This window comes from Pygoscelis adeliae, unplaced genomic scaffold (genome assembly GCF_000699105.1).
Source record: "Pygoscelis adeliae isolate BGI_AS28 unplaced genomic scaffold, ASM69910v1 Scaffold190, whole genome shotgun sequence".
Classification (NCBI taxonomy): Eukaryota; Metazoa; Chordata; class Aves; order Sphenisciformes; family Spheniscidae; genus Pygoscelis; species Pygoscelis adeliae.
In genome coordinates, this window is record NW_008823922.1 from 966,323 (window position 1) to 985,937 (window position 19,615).

Consider the following 19,615-nt stretch of genomic DNA (forward strand, 5'->3'; position numbering starts at 1 on the left):
TGAACATGCAGAAAATTACCTCATCTGGCAATCCATCTTGCACAGCAGCAGGAGTCCTGCAGAGGGTTGAGGGCTGTTACTTGTTAAAGGCTTGGTCCAAATCCACCCATTCCTTGCTGCAGACTTTGACTATTTTGTGTGACACTTGTTAGTACCCCCAAGGCCACATGGGCTAAAAGGAGTTCATTTGATTTTACTAAGCAGTGAATGATTACAATAGCGTTCAAAATATTGCCCTTCCCATCTGCTTCCCCAGTTTTATTACTTGACTTGTGCAGACTGTGGATTTTGAAAGCTAACTATAGCGTTTCTGGAAGCTTAAACGTTGCACATGATGGTTGGCAGCCAATGCAAAAATAAAATATCCTTTAGAATGTGGGTTACTTGTTCTGTAGGGGATACAGTTGACAACTGAACAATATGCCACAGCAGCTTATACAAAGTCTGGCACCCTTCCTCTTTGTATTTCTCTTCCTACAATGTGAGTGAGTGGGAAAATAGATCTCTCAGCTTAGCACTTCCTCCTTCCATCCCTGCTACAAGTTTCACACACCTTTATTCTCACTGTGTTGCTACAAGGGAAGGATTATCTTATCTTTTTTTTTTTTTCATATAAGAAACAGCAAAAAGAGATTCAATGCGTTGTTGGAGACCACAAAGAAAGCCAATTCCCAGGTCTCTTTAATGCATTAAGAAATAATAATGAAAATATGTTTGGAGCAGAAGAGAAAGAAGTCTCTTGACTACCTTTCCAATATTAACAGTATGCTTAAAAAAAAAAAAAAGAAATGTTGTTGATGGGAACCAGATGTATCATTTCCAGGGGACTGGACAGGATAGCACACTTTTCAGAGTGGTGCATGCAGCAGGGGATGCGTATACCAAAATAATAAAAATAATAATAAATAATTTAAAAAAAAGAACCTTCTCTTGCATAGATAAAGGCAGAAGAAAACCTGCAGTGGTATTAATGTGGCCTGGCGCTTTGTAATTTAATAATGCAGCAATAAAGGGGAATCTCCTTTCAAACGCTACTGTATCTTGCTTTCTTGGTCTAATGGATCTTTATTTTTGTTGGTAGTTTTGGCCATTTCCTGTAAGCCGTCATAAGTTCAGAAGATAGATTGCATGATCAGCTCTGCTAATGGCTGCTAGACTAGCTGCATGGACAAGCTAGTGTATTTTTCCTGTGTTGCAGAACACAGATATATTTTTCAGTGTAACTATTCTATTGGATGCTGACTCCAACTACAAAGGGTCTTCGTTGGGCAATATGAGCTTGGGGTCCCACCCAGAAACACCCCAGGAAACAAAGCTACCCTGTCTGAGCCTGTAATAATGAACGCTTTGGGACAGACGCTCTTACCTACCAGATCAACTTGTAGGTGAGTAGATGTGAGCCATTTGCATGGATAATGAAGATGCTACCTCTTTGGGCTAATGGCCAGAAAGGGAAAACAGCTGACTGCTTTCCCACGCTGTAGAAATTGCTTGAAAAAAGAATGATCAAGAGACAGAGTTATGTAAAAGTCAAAGCCGATAGCTCAGAGTGCTTGCAACAACTTCACTGCCAGTGTCAAGAATAATTCATGGGGCGGAAGCTGTATTGGAGTGCAGCTTGCCTGACGGGTCTACATCTCCTCATTCCTCAGCTGCCACCCATGGTCTTTGAAGTTTGGGGGGTTTAGAGTGCGTGAACAAACCTTTGGGTGATGTGTGGGCATGGAGGGCAGGAGAATACTCCTATGAGTTTTTCTGAGGTTGGATGCCTTGATGTTTGGAAGTCATCTATTGCCTGCTCGGTTTCTTGTGTCTGAAGATCTCTTGGTTGTGTTGACACTGTAGGTAAATGTGAGGAGGGAAAAAGAAAAAAAAAGCCAAGTTCTCTGTCAAATGGATAAATGATTTAATTTAAACAGAGGTCAGTTGTACTTCAACAGAGAAATGAGCAAATCCCACTTTTGGGTCTTCATGGGAAGACACAAATTGGGCATGGGCATGCCTCTGTGGGGTAAGTAAGATATACATGAGAACAACAGAGTTTAGGCTTAGGAAAATCAGTCTTGTAGAAATAAAAGCTGTCCAAATTAAGTGATCCCTGCAGTGTGTGCTCAAATATAGTCATGTTTTCAGCTTTCATTCCTATACACCTCAAACTTCTCAGGAAGACAGCAGTCACAGTAACACCATGGAAAACCTCAAACTATGAGGAAAGCAAGAAACAAACAAGTGCAGATAAATACCTATACTCATATCCATTATGTGTGTTTGTGTGTTTACCTCTTCCCCAGGTATCACCCTTATTGCCAAATAGAAATTTTGGAGGTTTTTACTGAGTGAATCACCACTCTGCCTGTCATTTCAACAGTATTTTGTTATTAGTTCAATGATTTTCCGATACATTTTCTCAGTTGCATCAAGGCCCCAGATGAAATCAAGATGTCCCCAAGCAGGAAAATGCTCATGGTAAATGAGATTAGTAATCCGAGGAAGTAGCTTTGCCATGTCTTTCGGATCTGCAAATTTGTCACGTCCACCACTCCAAACGGCAATTGGTGTGCTTATCTTCTCTATCTTGTACGCAGGAGGAGTAGACTGTAAGAAAGGGAGACCTGAGTGAATGCTCTTTTATCAGAAGTTGTGTCTGGAGAAAGGATTCTGTGCGAGCACCTCTCCCCCCCTTCTGCACTCACTACAGTAAAGCAGTAAGGAGGAAGGCCACCCTCTTAGTGCTTGTTTCCCCAACCCCGTTCCCTGTCTACCGTGAAAAGGAATGATCCACCCTATTCCTGTGTCTTTCCTTCATGCATGGCTAGGAGTTGTCCTGCAGTTTGACACCTGCTTGTGCCCTTCAGAGGTGGGGATATGGAAGCAGCAGTGTCTGTGTTTACCAGGCAAGAACTGTGGAGCTTATTCATGTGTATATTTAGAGTGGGAAGATCTTTAAGTTTTGTTGGGGCATGGAGTGCAATTGTTGGTCTTAGTTGTTATGCTTGGGACTTAAGTGGCAAGGAAATAATTTGGCCATTTATAATTTCACTCTAGAAAATTTCTGAGACAGTGTGCATGGGTAGAAGTGACTGACTATATCTCTGGAGCCTTTCTGTCTGTGAAAAGCAGCCTACCCTGGTACAGCACAGGACACTGCAAGTCAAATGTGCCTATTAAAAGTGAAATGATTGTCAGCCAATTGGAGAGGTCACCGTAGCTGTGAGATTCATTTCCTCCCTTAACTGAAAGGCAGACCTTGAGGATTTTTGGGGAAGTGAAGAGCTCCATACTCACCCAGCCCTAGGACTTGGGTGTGGCTCTTAGCCTTTTGGGAATGGCAGGTAAATTGACATGTCGTTGGACACATCCCTGCATCAGTAGGGGAGGCAAAAGGAACTTCTGTTCCCTGTCTGCGAGGAACGGTCTACGCCTTGTCTGTCAATAGACTTTTACACGTGTGAGTATTAGATTCAGGTGAAACATTATCTCAGACCACTCTCTCCCTCTTTCTGTAGCACTCAAGATGCTGAAATCTGAACTTTTCTGTTCTTAGTTTTGCCAGGACCCGAGGATGAGTTCTCAGGGAAACCGTATTGCCTTACCTGGTTGTATTTCTTCATGTTTTCCTTAGAGCCATAGTCATAAGCTTGAAATTGGTCTGCACGTGTTAGCTGTTAAAAGAACGGATGAAATGTAAGTGTTGAGAGACCAATCCTGCAGATTGCAGGAGGCATTTTCCTGCCTGTGATTGAAGTCAAGGCTCAGGCAGCGGACTGTGAGTTACTCCCACCCCTTCCTCTGGTTGCAGGCTTCCAGGGGTACTAAGGGTGGATTGTAGGGCGAGTGGCTTCATTGCCTTTCCTCTTGCTAACTTCCTCTCCGGATCCTCAGACGCCACCCTTGGTACATTTTGTTATTAAAATTTTGCTTGACTACTGTAGTTAACTAAAGCTGGGGACCCTGTTCGTGATGCAGACTTGGGTTCCGTTGCCACATGGAAAGAGGACCTGAATGTCTAGAACGTGTCAGGGCTATTACTAGTCTAGTGTAATATAAGATCTCTCCTTGAACATCTTGTCTTTTGTGTGTCAGTTTTGCTTGGTCTGCTCACAGAAGTGGCGACATATCCAGAGGTTCTCTACTTCTTACAAGAGTTTGGCTATACATGAGTTGTGCTCTGACAGCAGTTTTGAGGTGGGACATTAGACACAAGACATTAGGCTTCCTGAGTCTGTGTTGTCTAAAAGTAATGATATATGCCCTGCAGGACTGATGAGTGAAGAGTTAAGTACACATTTGTCTGGGTTTTTTTTGTTGGGGTTTTTTTCATTTTATTTTTATTTTTTGCACAAACCTGTCAAGTAATTTCATTTGTGAGTGGCTGTATGTAATACAGGTTGAGAGAAAGTCAGTGTCTGTCAGTTTAGAAAACCAAGGCTTCAAGTAGCTGGGAATGTGCTAGAAATCTGCTTGCTGTATTGCCTTTGCTATTTTCCTCTATCCTGCTGTATCTGTGTTTGCTTTGTAGCCACTTGGCTTTGTTAGAGGCTGGCAAAACAGGCTGTAAAGCCACTGGCTGTCAATGGTTTGTCCCCATTTCCTGGCTCTGGGTAGGTGTATCCTGCGGGACTGACTGCTGGGAATTTTTGTCAGGGGTGTCCTCAGGAGCACACCTATATTCTAGATCATATTAAGTGTTTACAGAAATGGGGGTTCTGCCTACAGGATGTATGCAGATGTATCCTGGCTCAGCAGGTGCACCTGGACACATGCAGTGATGTCTCTTGGCTGGAGCTGTCTTGTCCTGGTCTGATTCAGACCATGAGCAGAACAAGCTCAGATCTGCCAGTATGTAAGTAGAAACCCACCTTTAGAGAACTGGAATCCAGGATCTGAACAGTGGCAAAAGTGATTAAAAGGGTTTTGGAAAAACCTGGCTGTTGGGAACATCCCTGTAGAGCAATGTTGCTTGTCATGTACTGTAGTAGTATAAGGCAGTTCCCGACCTTGCCGTTGTGCCAGCAGAAGTGTTTGTGTGATTAACTGGCTTTGGGAGGTGATCCAGGCTGCAATTAATTCTCTGGGAGAAAAGCCTTAACCTGGATCACTTCTTTGTGTGGATCATCCCCTGGCTGCTCAAGTTTCCACTATCCTCCTACTGCCTGCCAAGTGCCTAGACCATGCTTGCGTTCTCTTCTGCAGCTTTCAAGGCATAAATAAAGATGAAGGCTGGAAGCCATTAGAGCCCAACATGCGGAGAGGCCTGGTGTGCCCTGGGCAAATCTCAGTGCCCGATACCAAAGGGGCAACTCAGGTAGTGGTCTGGTGAGCCATGGGAAACAGTGCTCCCTCTGTGGCAGGTGCTCACAGCAGCATGTGAGAAGATGTGATGGGCAGTTTCCCAGATCCTTCGCCTCTGGACTTCCCTGGAGGCTGTTGGTTGCATAAAAAGCAACAGTAAGAGTCTGTTTATATGTCAGTGCGCAGTTATACCTGATGCCAATGAATAATGTTCTGTACTGATGTTCCAGCAGGGGAATGTCCTACGTATGCATCTGTTCGACTCTGGAGAGAAAGCAGAAGTGTTATAAAGGCATGGAACCCGTGTTGTGACAGAATAAAGCTGTGAAGGACCTGAGTAACATACTGCTGCTCTGTTAAACCCCCATTTTAATAAGATATTCTTCAAATATCAGAGAAAACTGAGAAGCTGACTTCAGAATAGCTGGCTAATAGAATGCATCTGCACGCTTTCTCCATGAAAGTGAGTCTGTTCCATGAAGATAGTACTACTGTGGAATCCTGTGGTTCAGCAACAGCAGGGAAAAACCCTCCAGTCCTTTCAAAGTAGATTCCCCACCTCACACCAAACCCCCATGCATGTATAAGTCTTTTGAAGATTTGTTTTTCTCTCCACTTTACTTGCAGTGCTAAAAAAGCCAGCTTACAAAACAGATTGCTTTTTCTTCTGTTTGCATTTTTACAGTTCTGTTAAGGAGATGTTCCAATTCCATCTCCCCGGATTGCTCCTCAGTTTTGTTATCTTGCCCTGAGAAACACATTAGTGACTTAACCCAAGTCAGGAAAGATCCTTAATGGTTTAGCTCTGCAATTCAAAAGGGCTGCAATGCCTCTAATTGCTTTTGTACTGAACCCTTGATTCTCACTGCTTTCCCGTAGGTGCTTTTACAAGCAGTTATAGATGGAGAAAAATGGACCCCAGGCTTTACAGATATTGCAGTAATAAACATTACACAGGCCAGCTTCTGCATACTTTGGCCACTGTAAAGGGGATTTAAGACACACTACAGTGTCCATATGTTAGCAAGCATAGGGACAACTCTGCTGTCCCCTCTGACTGATGCACTAGTCCTTGTGAATCCCACTGTAGGTTTGTTGCACTCCTCAGGCACAGTGCAAGGACTTTCTGTAGCTCTACATGTTGTGGATTGAGCCCAGTTCTAAGGACAACAAAAACGGGAAAATGACCCTTACAATAGTTCTTTGGGACCAAGTTCTGGTGCAAGTAGTCTGAAAAGTGGGAAGAGAAAAGGAGTTTTTTCCTGTCTTTTAATTATTCCAGTGTTCAGAGGACCTGGTGTCTGCATGCTAAGGAAGGAATCTGGGAACTGTGTTAACCAAAAAGAAGTCTGACTCCATCATCCATTGGCTCTTTTTAAAAAGCATCTGTGTATGACCTAAATCTGGTCAGCTTAGCTCCAAAAGAGGGCACATCTATTGACATGTGCAATATAGCTCCAGGCTGAATTCAGTCCTTTCTTTCTGGGATTGGAATGTGTCTAGTTGTTGGTCCCAGCCATCATTAGCTCTAGCCCTGTTTGGCACTGTTCACACCACACAATGTCCTGGCATTCCCTCAGCTGCTGAGAACTACGTTGTGGTTTATGTACGTTTACATGCGTGGCAGTTACTAGATAAGGATAGAGTGCACAACTGTAACTTCCAAAATCACCTTAGTTTTGAGTAGGTGTTCTTGCATATACTTACCGTGTTCAGATTTTTTATGTTGCCTCCAGCTATGTAACAGAGTACATGGCCACAAAACTTATCCAGGCTTGTGCATAACTGTATCACAGGTTCTTTCAGAAATCCGATTTGGTGCATGGCTCCTTTGCTGCCAAGTACTAACTGAGGGAAGGGAAAAGCGCAACACTTTTTTTTCTTGTTACAGGAGTGTTTTATGCAGGAAACTGTTGGTAATAGCCTAGCCTCCTAACTCAGTGTTCAAAGATTGCTGAAACAGCTTGCCCTCCCACTACCCTTTAAAACAACTTCTTCCCCATAGTGCATCACATATCCTTCCTTCTTCATATTACTGGCATCAGTCCTGGAGGAAGCCATCCTTCCATTTCTAATGTAGTGACCTCAATGCTCACTCATTTCTGAAGTCCCAGAGATTGTCATGGCTGTTATTGCAGCTCTGGTTTAGTTCCTCCTGCATGAGGCCAGCAAAACATTAGTTAACAGCAAGAGTCCATGACGATACAGAGCTTCACAAGTCTCCTACTTTGCTGGGACCTGCTGCTACAAGCCCTATATCTCCAGTATTTTCCCCACAGAGTTTGGAAACAGATTTTTCAAGAGCACTTGATTCATCCCAAACTCCGTACCAGCATGTCACCTGTTTGGGAACATTTCGTCTCAGGTTGAGTGAACCCTGTGAAGGTAAATCAGGCATTGGGCCTCTTAGAAGGAAGAATGACATACCCTGAGCAGTGCTTCAGGAACATTTGCTATCTTAATCAGAGGGCTTGCAGCACGTGAGCATGTGGTTACTGGGCCCAGAGCACAGAACATTTTCACCCGTTTAGCCAGCTCAGGGTATGTAGAAAATGCTATGAAGCCTGCAAACACAGGAGAGACAGGCTGAGTTAGTGAAGACATCTTCCACAGACAAAATAAATAAATAAGCAGTAGGTAGCAAACAAGAAGTGATACTAGATTTGCAGCCCATTATCTGTTGTCCATGTTTGTCTGTGCTGCATGTTTTACCTAAGGCAAGTGTTGAAGCTAAGACCTGAAATGAATTTTATTTGGGAGGCAAAGTTCCTTCTGAGGTTAAGAGCATGTCTGGACATTGCCTTTATCAGAAGAGTTTTTGTAGGCAACATGTCAATGAGGTTTTCGTGATAAAATCAATTCCCTCTAAAGTTCAAAAAACTCTCATAAAAATGAGTTTTTCAGATTATAGTCTCTAAAGGTCTATGTATGTTTATGCTTCCATGAAGCTGTAGAATAATTAGCTGAATACTGGGAGCTTTGAGTGTTTTCAACTGATTGTTTGCATCAAAGGCAGCTGAAGAAAGCCTAGATGGTAAGTTTGTTTTGCCATGAGGGTCTTTAAATACTCTTATGAGAGGAAAAGAAAGAAAAGGTCTGGAGCTGTGACAATATATGATATTCCCACATTTCCTTCTCTTTTTTTCTGGGTCGTTTACACTAATGAACTGGCAGTTGCTCATTTCTAATTAATGTCCATTCATGGATCTTACACATAAAACATAAACATCAGGAACTTTCAGCTGATGCTAAAAGAAAGTTAGTTGCACTCAGAGGCCATGAAGTGAGTTAATGCTAAAGGCTGGCACTAAGAGAAAATAAGTTATTAATGTTTTTCCTTTCCTATTTTTCAGTCTCTGGCATTATGTTTTTAAACAGTAATGCAGCCAGTTATGGCCACTCATGAACTATGCTTTGCATTGTAAGATTGTCATTAAGTCACATGACTTAGTAACGTTGAGGTTCTTTTTCCTTGTCTTCTGTTATTTGAAATTATGTATTATATGTGCTGTTTTATCTTTTCAGTTTTTCCTTCCTGTTCACAAGGAAAATAATTGTATGTCTTAATACAAAAGATTTACTTAATGAAAATTCTGTTGCTGAGAATTTAAGAAAAATACCCAGTGCCAGTACCTGAAGTACCCAGTAAATAACCCCTTTTATGTCTCTAATTATTTAAGAAGGTGAACCATATTTGGATCTGCTATTAGGTTTCTTTGTTTATTAAGGGTAGCCAAAACTGTTTTTAGAAAAATTTTCCATATTTTCCAAATCTCAACTCTGAAGGCAGTTCTATGTTCGCTAGCTCTCCACAAACAAGAAAAACAACTGAATCAATGGGGAGACCCACCTACTGATCAGATAGGAACACGAATGGTTGTGAACCGTGACTGTCCTGACATTACCTGTTGTTGTGCCTTCAGAGTGACCAACATAGTATACATCCTTCTGCCCAGTTTTATTCATGATGAAGTACAGCTCTGCTGGAATATCGTATTTACCCATTTCATCAAAGCTACAGGGGAGAAACACAAAAAGCTAGCAGACAATTCAGCTATCACAGTGTAAGTTACTGAACGTCAGTTTTGTTCGTTGCACCAAGCAGGACCCATTGAAAGATGAGGTTGCACACTTTGTCTGTGTTCTTGCTTGAGTTGGGGAAGGGGGTAGAGAGACACAGCTGTACTGCCAGGCTGCCTGGTGCCTTGGGCTCTCTGCGGAGGAGGTGCCAGTTTCGCCTGTCAGCTGCAGCCCTTGGGGACCTGAATTTAATCAGTGCTTTCACTAGCATGGGTTACAAAACACATCTCTCTCTCTGTTGAATTCAACTGTGAGAGATCAGAGATTTCTACACAAGGCTGCTCAGCCTGTTCCAGCTGAGGTTCTTGCTCTCCCTCTCACAGTACTGTCTCCCTTTTCCTCAGCATCCCATTTCATTTCCCAGTGTCCAAAATCTCTTCCCCATTGGGAGCCAATGCTCCCAACTCTGAGTAGTAGCAAGCATCCTTCTTCATCTGGTTCTTTACTCTCCTTGGTTGGTGTAGACCCTGTTCTGATGCTGGTTTAGGTAAAAACCATCAGGCTGAAGCTATCTAGTCCCCTTGGAATTTCTGTCTTGGGTAATTCTCCGTCTACAGAGTACCTGAACTGCCAGAATGCTTTCTGGCTGGGCTTAAGGGTCTTGTGTTTTAAAGACCAAGTGTTCCCTCGGCTGTTTCCCATCCAGACGTCATAGCCAGCATCTGCGAGGAGGAAGCCCAAACTGTTGTTGGGCAGGTTAGAAATCCAGTGGGTAGCATCTCCTAGAAAAGCATGCTGTAGGAAGACTACAGGTTTTTGCCCTGGAAAAGATAAAAGTATTCTTATGTTGGAGCAGTAGTTAATGTGTATTTAACATAGGGGTGCAGAGTTTAGTTTGTGAGAGGTTTTAAATCCTTCCTTCTTCAAGAAGCTCCCAGGAGAACTATGCATAGATATTGGTCTGAGAAACCTGAAGGGTTTGTTCCATGCAAGCAGGAACCGTTTCATGACATTTCATGACCATTTCATGACAGGACTGGCAAATAAAGAATTTAATGAGGAGGCCTGTCCCCATCTCCTCTTGCACTGGACAGCCAACTTACAGGTCCCTATATTGAAATCATCTACACACAGCTGAAAACTTCTGAAGGCATAGTAGTGTATGGAAGGCAAAGAATAATTCATCCAAAGAAGCATATCTACCCTTAGGTCTATTCAGTAACCAACTGAGCAGGGCTGAGAGGCCCCTGATCTAACTTTGGTTAACCTTATTTTGAGAGTAAGGCTGGTCCAGACAACCTCCAAAGGAGGAGATCCAAACAGGTGGAGGCATTCAAAATAAATTATTCTATAATTCTCACAAGGAGTAATAAACAAAGTAGCAGTATCCAGGGTACCTCAAATTCCAGGTAGAAATTTTTATTCCATTCAAAAAATGTGATGAAACAGATGAAATGCATTTGCTTTTCATTGATGACCTGATTTCTTATCACCTTCCTTAAGAATACCTCTGTCCTTCAGAAGACTGGGAATTAATATTCATATGCCTAACCTGAGAGGCTTTGTTGTCAAGCTTCTGTTTTAAATGTAAATTACTTAGGGTGTTAATGCAAAACTTCCCCAAATCCATATTACCAAACTGTCCCCCAACCCACATGAGGGAAAAAAACTGGGATATGACAAAATTATTAGAAAAGTCTGAAATAAGGACAGAGATATTGAATGTGTGGACTTTAGATGGATTCAGAATTCAGGCCACATTCCTGACTAGGTGCTCTTGGAATTCAGGCCACATTCCTGACTAGGTGCTCTTGCTGAGATGGAAAGGTATGGAACGTGCCATTGCATGTGCAAAGGGGAAAGATGGGGGACCCATGTAAGAGTAGGCTCTCAGACCTTCCTTATGTCCTGTAACTGTGTCACACCTGTATTTTGGCTGTTCCTCCCAGCGGGAATTCTGAAGACACCAAGAATGTATCCATCCTCCGTAGTAACTTGATATTCCTCGCTGGGGTATCCATGATATCTGATAATTTCACTCTGTGGGAAGCCAAAGGAGAGCTTGTTAACATGCACTTACAGTGTAGAGATGAGTGGAGAAGGTGTCTAGAGGCTGCTTCTGGCCAGGAATGTGAAACTAGCCAAGAACATGCCAGGAAGATGCGTGTGATGACATATCGCTGGCTTTTTCTCTACTGCTCTGTGTTGTACTGGTAGGAAGGGACCCAAAAGGGATTCCTGCAGGACAGCACAACCCATGCCTCTGTCTTTTGGGGATGATCAGATCTATGCTATACCATAGCCACGGAGGCTGGAGGATGCAAACGGCAGTGAGAGCGGTTGAGCTGTGTTTGTGCGACGTGGTTTGTGTATGCTCTTTAACGCTGTACCTCTCAAATTGAAATACCAAGAGCTGCGTTTGCTCAGGTAGAAGCACCTCGTTATACTTGGAGCTTTCCAGACATAGCCCACGTTGCTTAGGTTTTGGCTAGGTAGTAATTGCTGTAGCAGTGGTACCCAAGCACTACACAGGCTTGTGAGAGTGGCAGGATGACAGAGTTCACCTGTGCAGTAAATGAGACTGTTCCTGGGCCCTGCAGCTTGGTTGCATGTGCTGTCATGTGTTGGGACTGTCCCGGGAGTAGCTTTTCCCCGAGCATCCCAGTGCTCTCCACCACTTTTCCTGGATGCATCTTTGTTCTTTTAGACTTTGGGGATGATGCTGTTAAACAGCTCGGATGAAGCCGTCCTGCTTTGGAGGGTAACCAAGCCGAGCAGTGTGGATGTAGGCTGTTCTGTGGTGGTAGTGCAAGGCCCCTGGCCACAGGGACCATGGCTGGGAAAAAATATTACAGGTCTTGTAAAAAGATGCATCACAAGTCTTCTTCAGACCTGCTTAGGGGGTAGTTGTCTGGTATTTGACCCCATATTATGGGACAAGGCAGACCTGTACTGAGCGACTAACCTTTGGGAGGTAGCTTGCCCTGCTGTGCAAGGCTGATGCAGCTCATACCTTTCTGGAGAGTAAGCATGCGGCAGTATCTGTATAAGACAGTGCCAAAAGATGTGGGGTTTGGGCCATAATGAATCGTTTCTCGCCAAAGCGTGGCTAGGCAAGCCAGGGAGGGTGGGTCTCCTATTACAGACTCACGCAGAGCACCACCTATTACATTCTTGCCACTATTGTGAGGAAATCTTTGGTGATTCAGAGCAAGGGGTCTTGGATTACTTTGTGTTGTGAGGATCTGCAGTTTGAAGAAGGGATTCAACCTGCCTTGCCACTCTCCTGAGCAAGCAGGTTGTTACAGAAGGGGAGGGCTTTGCTTCCCTTGAGACTAGAAACCAGGCTTTGCCTCCACCGCAAGGGAACTCTTCTCTCTGGCAGCTCAGACTTTTTGGATAGGAGCATCAAGGTTTCTTCTAGGCCGGTGCTCCCTACCACAATGCTGGAGGGACCCCTTTGAAGGGGTCCTACTTTTAGCCTCCTGACAGGGACTGATAGCGATGGGGCGGTGGTAGTGGTACTGGGAGAGACAATTTAGGAAGAAAGGGAGAGAAAGTGACGCAACTTACAACGTTCATAAAGCATTCGGGGTTGCGAGTCTTCCTGTACTGGCTTTTGTCTGAATTCAGAGCGGAGGGTGTTGAAGCTGAAAAGGCAATTCCTTGGGAGCAGAGCAGCACGAGGAAGCACCACATCTTGGGGCTGTGTGAAAGAGCACATGCAGGGGTGTTTGCTGTAGGAAGAGAGTGCAGTGGAATTCCACATGAAGACCCAAGTGGGGAGTCTCCTGAAGGTTGCGCAAGGTCTGTTCCTCAGGGGGCTGCCAGAATAAGTACCTGTGTGAGGAGGGACTGTCCACAGCTCATGCTGTGTAACAGGGAGGGTTGCAGAACAGGAGAGCAAAACACTTGGGGATACCAGGTGAGAATATGCCTGAGCACTCTGCAGATGACAAGAGAGGTGTCGTTGGTAGACAGGGCCAGCTCCTGGCATGAGTCTAGCAGAAGCTTGACAAAGAAGCATGAATACCTGAGATGACCATCACCCAGCTTGTCTGCCTTTATCTGCCTCTACTTCTCTGTCAGCAAGAGAGGTGAAAGAAGAAAGCACTGCTTGTTTCCTGTCTCCTCAGGAGTGAGGTGAGAGAGGTTTGGGATGGGTTCTCTTTCCACCTGTCCTCTCCTCCTTTGGGATCAAATGCCATCCTTGGTGCTGGTCAGTGGTGCTGCGGTGAGAGATCAGTCAATGAAGGGTTGTGCAGGGGCCAGGAGTGGTTCAGGGACTCTGGGAAGAGACGTAACAGTCTTAGGGGAACATGCTTGCACCAGATCAGTGCCAGCTTGTGCTTTCACCATGGGGTGATGTGCCCCAGACCAGGTTCAAGTTCTGTTTGAAATTAGTTCCTCTGAGAATATGAAGCAAACAAGGTGACCATGTGTGGCTCCCCAGGAGCCCCATGAGTCAGTTCCCAGCCAGCTTTGCCTTTCAGACTGAAACTGAGTCATCTGGGTCTCCATTTGCCATCCCATTGGGTTTCTTCACCAGCCCCTTCTGCCCACTTCTTCCAAGAGTGCTCTGCTATCCCCAGATAATTGCATTTTTCCTACTGCTACTTCTGAGCCCAAAGTTTCTGTCTTTCAAAATCGATGGCTGCCACCAGCTGAGAAACCACGAAATGATTTGGTTTTAGAGCAGTGAACAATGGATCTGAGACTGCCTTCATGTTGCCAAGGGCCTGTCTCCTTTATCTCTTAGAAATGGCTGTCCATGTTGCAAATCTTGTCTTGGTCATGGGGAGGTGAGACCTTGCCCTTTCCTGGTTGACTGATGGTACCAGATTAGCTTTTCTGAATAGAAATTGCAGAGTGCAGCCTATCTAGCACCAGTTTATTCCAACTCCACCTACAGTAGATATGCTTCCAGGTTTTAGTCTTAATTTTCCAGAACCCAGTCAATGAGTATAGGAACACTGTTCTCTGTGAGCTTCCCAGACCTTTTTTTCAACATGCAAATTTTGACTCAAATGCTCCCTAGAAAAGGGAAGAGCAGGTTCTGTGTCCCAGAAAGTTACTGGGTGTGGGACTGTGAGTTAAAACTGTTTGCAGAGCAAGAGAAGTGCTGACATCTTCAGTGCTCCTTGCCTACCACAGAGCTGCAAGTAGGTAGGATAGGATTTTTCTTTCCAATCTGAAGAACAGTACAAAAAGGATTCATACATGAAGCTCAGGACCGTGCTTACACATTCTGGAAAAGCCCTCATACATCTAATTGTTGTTGTATGCTGTGTCCGCATGTGTGAGGAGAGAATGAGGGCTGTGAAGAGAAAAGTAGCAGCCGTACTGCATGTAGATAAAGACCATAAAAATCAGGCAGGCTACTTAAATGTTCAACAATAGAACCCGTGGAACAAAAGGGACACGTAATGCAATGTAAGGCTTCAGCTCATCAAGGCGCCTTGTCAGATTGCCTCACCAGTAATGACTGGCGACATTACTGCTCTTGTAGGCTTGGTTCCTCAGAAGAAGAAGGCATGCTTCTATGACCATGGTGTGTTTATGTTAGTCCACCTTTCTGTCCATCCTGTAATTAACTTTTGATGTCATTGGTAAATATCTGCCAAGCTCAGCACTGAGATACAAGCCTGTAAGGTAATGGGGTTCGCAGGAGCTCCTGAGAACTGTTTGCTGGGGAAGGATTATTCAGAGGGGTTAGTGCCTTGCTGGGGCGAAGGCAGGGCAAAGGCAGCTGTTGTATGTTCTGCAACCAGCTGAGCAGTCAGCAAGAGTGAACTAGCCAGTGTCCGTGTAGCTTCAAAGCAGCCACAGCACGCAGGGCTGGGCATCAGGGTTTGTGAGAGAATTTTGCAGGAGAGCTGCCTGTGTTATAGTTAGCATTAGGAAGATAAGCAGACTCAGGAAACAAGTCTTTCTGAAACCAGGCATTGCTAGGTCCAATAGACATGGAGAACCCAATTTTTAATGAAGAACAGAGGTTCTCATGCAGCCACACGTTTCTGAATTCTGCAGCATAAGACGTCTGCTATGACGAGACATGCTGCTCTATGAAGTTTATTTGGACTTGGAAATGGACCTACAGATCAAGAGAAAATAAGAGAGTATTCCTTGGCAAGTAATAGGGAAGATGAGCAGGATTTGTGGGAGTGAGGGAGGGGTAACCAAGAGATTTTTGCACTCTCTGAATCTCCTTATAGGAGAAGGAGTTTTGAATTTTTCTGATCTTCAATTTAACCTTTAAATTTGACTGAACAAATTTAAAGAAGTCAAACCTCATGAGTCATTGGACAGTTGGAATGAAGCAGCATTTGGAAACACCCAAAACTTTAAACTTGGCATCAAAACACACTTCGACTCCCTTTGTGTATCAAATACTTCTTAATTTTCGATGCCAAAACAGGAAGCCTCACAACTACCTACTCAGTCAGCACAACACTCTTTTTTATTTTCTGCTGTTTTACTTTGTTCTAACAGGAGTAAAATATGCCTCTCTCTCCCTGCACAGGGAGTCTCATCTGGGAGGAAGTTTTGCTAACGTCTCAGTTTGTTTTCAAATCACTACCAAGACTAGTTGAGGCAATGCAGAGGCTAAATTATTCCTCGTTAGGGTAAACTTTTCTCAATGCACTCCATGATCACCTGGCTTAGCTGGCATGGCTCATGGACTTCCAGGTATTTGCCTTTTGAATCAGATACAGCGGGCTAAGTAATATCAACCCTGGCAGGCCACTGCTGCCTTAAGCTTCAGGAATAAAGACAGCTAGGAGACATGAACAGCTGTCTTTATCAGTGAGATGAAGTCATAAGGAAATATTGGGCATGGTAAACTGTCATAAAAGAACATACTCAGAAGGAAAAAAGGTCAGAGAGAGAAATGCCCTTGAAAGTTCTTTAGGTATTTTTAAGATTTAGTGAAAATAAGATACAAGCCCTTCAGAAATTCATCCATTTATCCTTGTGCTTTAAGCAGTCTAAAATTTATTTCATATAAGCTGTAAGGCATACACACACCATCCTGAGAAGCAACTGTGACTAAATGCATATGAGAATCTGCTGCCTTACTCACTAATAAAACATACAAGTGCATTACACTGCAAGAGCAGGAGGTCCAGTTTACACACACGGTTGCAATATGGGGACTTTCATTCCCTTGTTCTCAGACTGAAGAAAACAAGTAGAGAAAAATGAAGTAGTTGCTTTTTTTCTTCCTTTTGTGCAGGTCAAACTTCTTTGCCTTCTAAATGGAGCAAAGAAGCACTTCTGTGCATAGCAATAGGCTTACAGATCAGAGAGGCAAAAAGCTGTCTATTCTTACAAGAAACTGCACAAAAGCAAGACTGCACATCTTTATGGAGACAGGCAACAGAGAAAAAGACCGTGAACACATATGTACAAGTAACTTACCTCTGCTTTGACTGCCTTGCTTGTGCCTTCTGCCGCAGTTCCTAGTCTGTCTCCACTAGCAGACTGATTCACTGGCAGAAACCTGCGCCGATAAAAGGAAGTCAAAACACAATGAGCACTTCAGGGTAGCAGCCGTGAGTGTCATGAGTTGGCAGCATGTATTGTAGAGCATGTTTAAGTGCTGATTTGGCAGTGTTTCAGAGGTAGGGAAACCTTTGTGATGAAAAAGATCTTCTGGTTAAATTCACAAACCCAGAATGCACCATGGAGCAGGAGAGTTTAAGTACCTACAAATCAGTGGTTAGGATGTTTAGCTAGGACCTGGGTGTTCCAGTTCCCTGAGGCTGTGGTAGACCTTCACCTGTACTGTTGCCCAACGGAGGGGCTGCTCCAAATGTAATCTTTTAGGATGAAGAGGAGGAAGTGTCCAGCTTCTCTCAATGTACTCTCTTAAGAACACTGTCTCTGCTATTGCTTTTCATTTGTTTTATGTTAACTTTAAGTTTAACATTACGCACAGACTCCTAAGTCTGTTTTTCAGTGAGCAGCACAACTCATGAAACCCATCTTATTCTACATGAGCCACTCAAAGTTGACATGGTTTCTGTAGGGACCCTCTGGTGCCAAAGAATGCTTGAACACATCATACAACCTTTCTTCCAGTGAGGGAACAAACAAGGGTTCTTGTTTCTCCCAAGCCATTTTCATCAACTGTGAAAACATAGTATCTTTGGAGATCTCTGCCTAACTGCTGAATTAGTTGTAGTCAGCCTGGGGGCTCAGCCTTCACTGAAATTGGCTTGATGACCAGGGGCAGGACATGTTCTGTGTCCTTAGGCAGCTGGGCTGCAAACGAAGTAGAATCATCCTACGTGAGGACCAGCCTTTTCAGCCAATTAACTCATAAGTGTCTTCAGAAGAACTTGTGTTTCATCATGGTCTGAGGAGCATTTAGAAGAACACCAGATGAAAGGGATGTGTTCTTGGGAACACCGTTGCAAATAATGTGATGCCTTTGGGTGGTAGGGGAAGGAAAGGAGTGAAATAAGAACAGGATATCAGTGAAGCCACAGTAACAGTTCTGCTTTACATACAAAGTAGAGAACACTGTTTGGGATGATGAAAAAGGTAATTTGGTAATTTCTCAGTGAAAAGCATTATAACTCGGCTGCTCTGATGTCTCTAATGACAATAACTTTCATGAAACCATAAATTAATCACTCAGAAGGGCTTCTGCAACATGATGTCTAGTCCCTCCTCATGTCCCGAAGTGGGATCAGCAGTCCCCATGATGTTTCCAATGCTGCTTGCCCAACCTGTTTTTACGGATTTTCCAGAAAATTCAACACCCTGCTTCCTCTGTGGTCTCCCAGGTTGCAAGATAGCTGCACGGCTGCAATCTCTTTCCTAGACGAATTTAGGGGATGCTCTGGCTTCTTTCAGGTATATTGCTATTTAATTTCTTGTCATAAGTATTGAAAACTCATAAAGTAGGTCTCAAGTCCTCATGCGTTTCCCCTACAAGCAGTGAGTTAGTTGAAGGTCTGACTCTCTGGAGGGTATTTGTCCCCAGGAATTTGTATTGGGTGTAAGGAATGTTCTTGTCTGGAGGAGAGCTGTTTTATTTGGATCAAGCTCTACTTACATTTGTGGAGCACAAGGAAACAGGATAGGCTTCAGCAGTGGGCTCAGGAGATGAAACAGGCCTGTTGTTTGTCTTGGAAGGGAAAGGGACAGAAGTGGCACCAGCCATGGTTAACTTGTTCGGCTAATGAATCATTTCGCAGAGTGAGACACTGACCCTTTGGTCATATAGTGTCACCAGTGAACTGTCTTAGTGTACCCTGCCCTGGTTAGCATCCCAGACCTGGCCCACGTTAACATTTGATTCAAATGGAGAATGAGGGTGTCACGCTGAAAGGAAACCCCTAAATGCACTGTGTTTCTTTTCACAGTGAAGCTAATGGCATTTCATTGTGGAGGGACAGTGACCCATAATGCTGTAACCTAATAACCATGGGGGCTACCCTTCAAGCGAGTGCCTTTGTGCAATAACTACCTATTTGAAACAAGATTGGTAGAGCCAGAGTTCCCCCAGGAAATTAAATAGGATGACAGTTTCTTCAGCACTGTTTTCAAAGCAGGCCTTCCCACTAATGGGCAAAGTGCTCTAAATACCCATGGGATGGAGATAATGGATTCTTTCTAGTGATGTTTGGGTACTTTTCATTTTAGTGTTTAAACTCCAAAGAGGCTTCTCAGAGCCATGATAAAGGTTAGAACAGCTCAGTTGTAGCTTCCATGTGAAATAGCAGGAGATGTGAGGTTCCTGCTGGGTTCAGAGTGTAACTTTGAACCAAAGTGCCCCATTGCAGTGCTGTCATTGCCAAGATGAAATCAGGTCCTTTCTCCCACCCTGGAGAGTTCAGGTACACAGATCCTGAAAGTGTTGTCAGCAGAGATTGAGTCAGCCAAGATTTCTCTATCTCAGGGCGGGTCTTGAACCCAAGTTTCCCATCTTCCAGATGCATGCTTGAACCACGAGACTGGCTACTCTTTTCTGCTGGGTCTACCCTCCCTGTGTCCCTTGCTCTTCCTCATGAAAAAAGTGAACAGCCCTGTTTCAAATGAAGACAAACCATCTTCTTTTCAGGAGTAAGTTTTCTGGGTGAACTCAGTTTTTTCTGGTCATTGTCTCGTCTAATAATAAAATTAATCAATACCATAACTGCTAGAATTAGTCTTGGCTTACACTACACCTTCCAATAACTGCCAGCCCAATAAACTGAGAAATAATATGAAGAATGGAAAACGTCTTGAGATCACTGACCGTATCCAGAGAAAGTCAGTGCTTTCATTACTGTTAGGGTCTAAAGGAAGA

General features: G+C 43.9%; 1 protein-coding gene across 1 annotated transcript; it reads right to left on the reverse strand.

The window, feature by feature from the left end:
- Positions 1-2,361: 2,361 nt before the first annotated feature.
- On the reverse strand, positions 2,362-16,812 carry LOC103913952 (lysosomal acid lipase/cholesteryl ester hydrolase-like). The gene is made up of 10 exons (XM_009320549.1): positions 16,735-16,812; positions 12,886-13,018; positions 11,238-11,352; positions 9,935-10,133; positions 9,198-9,307; positions 7,720-7,856; positions 7,000-7,140; positions 5,485-5,556; positions 3,594-3,662; positions 2,362-2,595 (listed from the first exon to the last, which is right to left on the reverse strand). Exons 2-10 carry the CDS (start codon positions 13,009-13,011, stop codon positions 2,362-2,364), a joined length of 1,203 nt encoding a protein of 400 aa, XP_009318824.1. The 5' UTR covers positions 13,012-13,018; positions 16,735-16,812.
- Positions 16,813-19,615: the final 2,803 nt, after the last annotated feature.

What these genes read in the sequence shown, in the direction of transcription:
- LOC103913952 (XM_009320549.1), bottom strand. Translation starts at nt 13,011, where the DNA reads ATGTGGTGCTTCCTCGTGCTGCTCTGCTCCCAAGGAATTGCCTTTTCA. An exon ending in TTCCTGAAGCACTGCTCAGG is followed by an intron (nt 7,141 to 7,719) that starts GTATGTCATTCT and finishes CCCTTCCCTCAG; the next exon opens with TTAGTACTTGGCAGCAAAGG. An exon ending in ACATTATTCATTGGCATCAG is followed by an intron (nt 3,663 to 5,484) that starts GTATAACTGCGC and finishes TTCTTTTAACAG; the next exon opens with CTAACACGTGCAGACCAATT.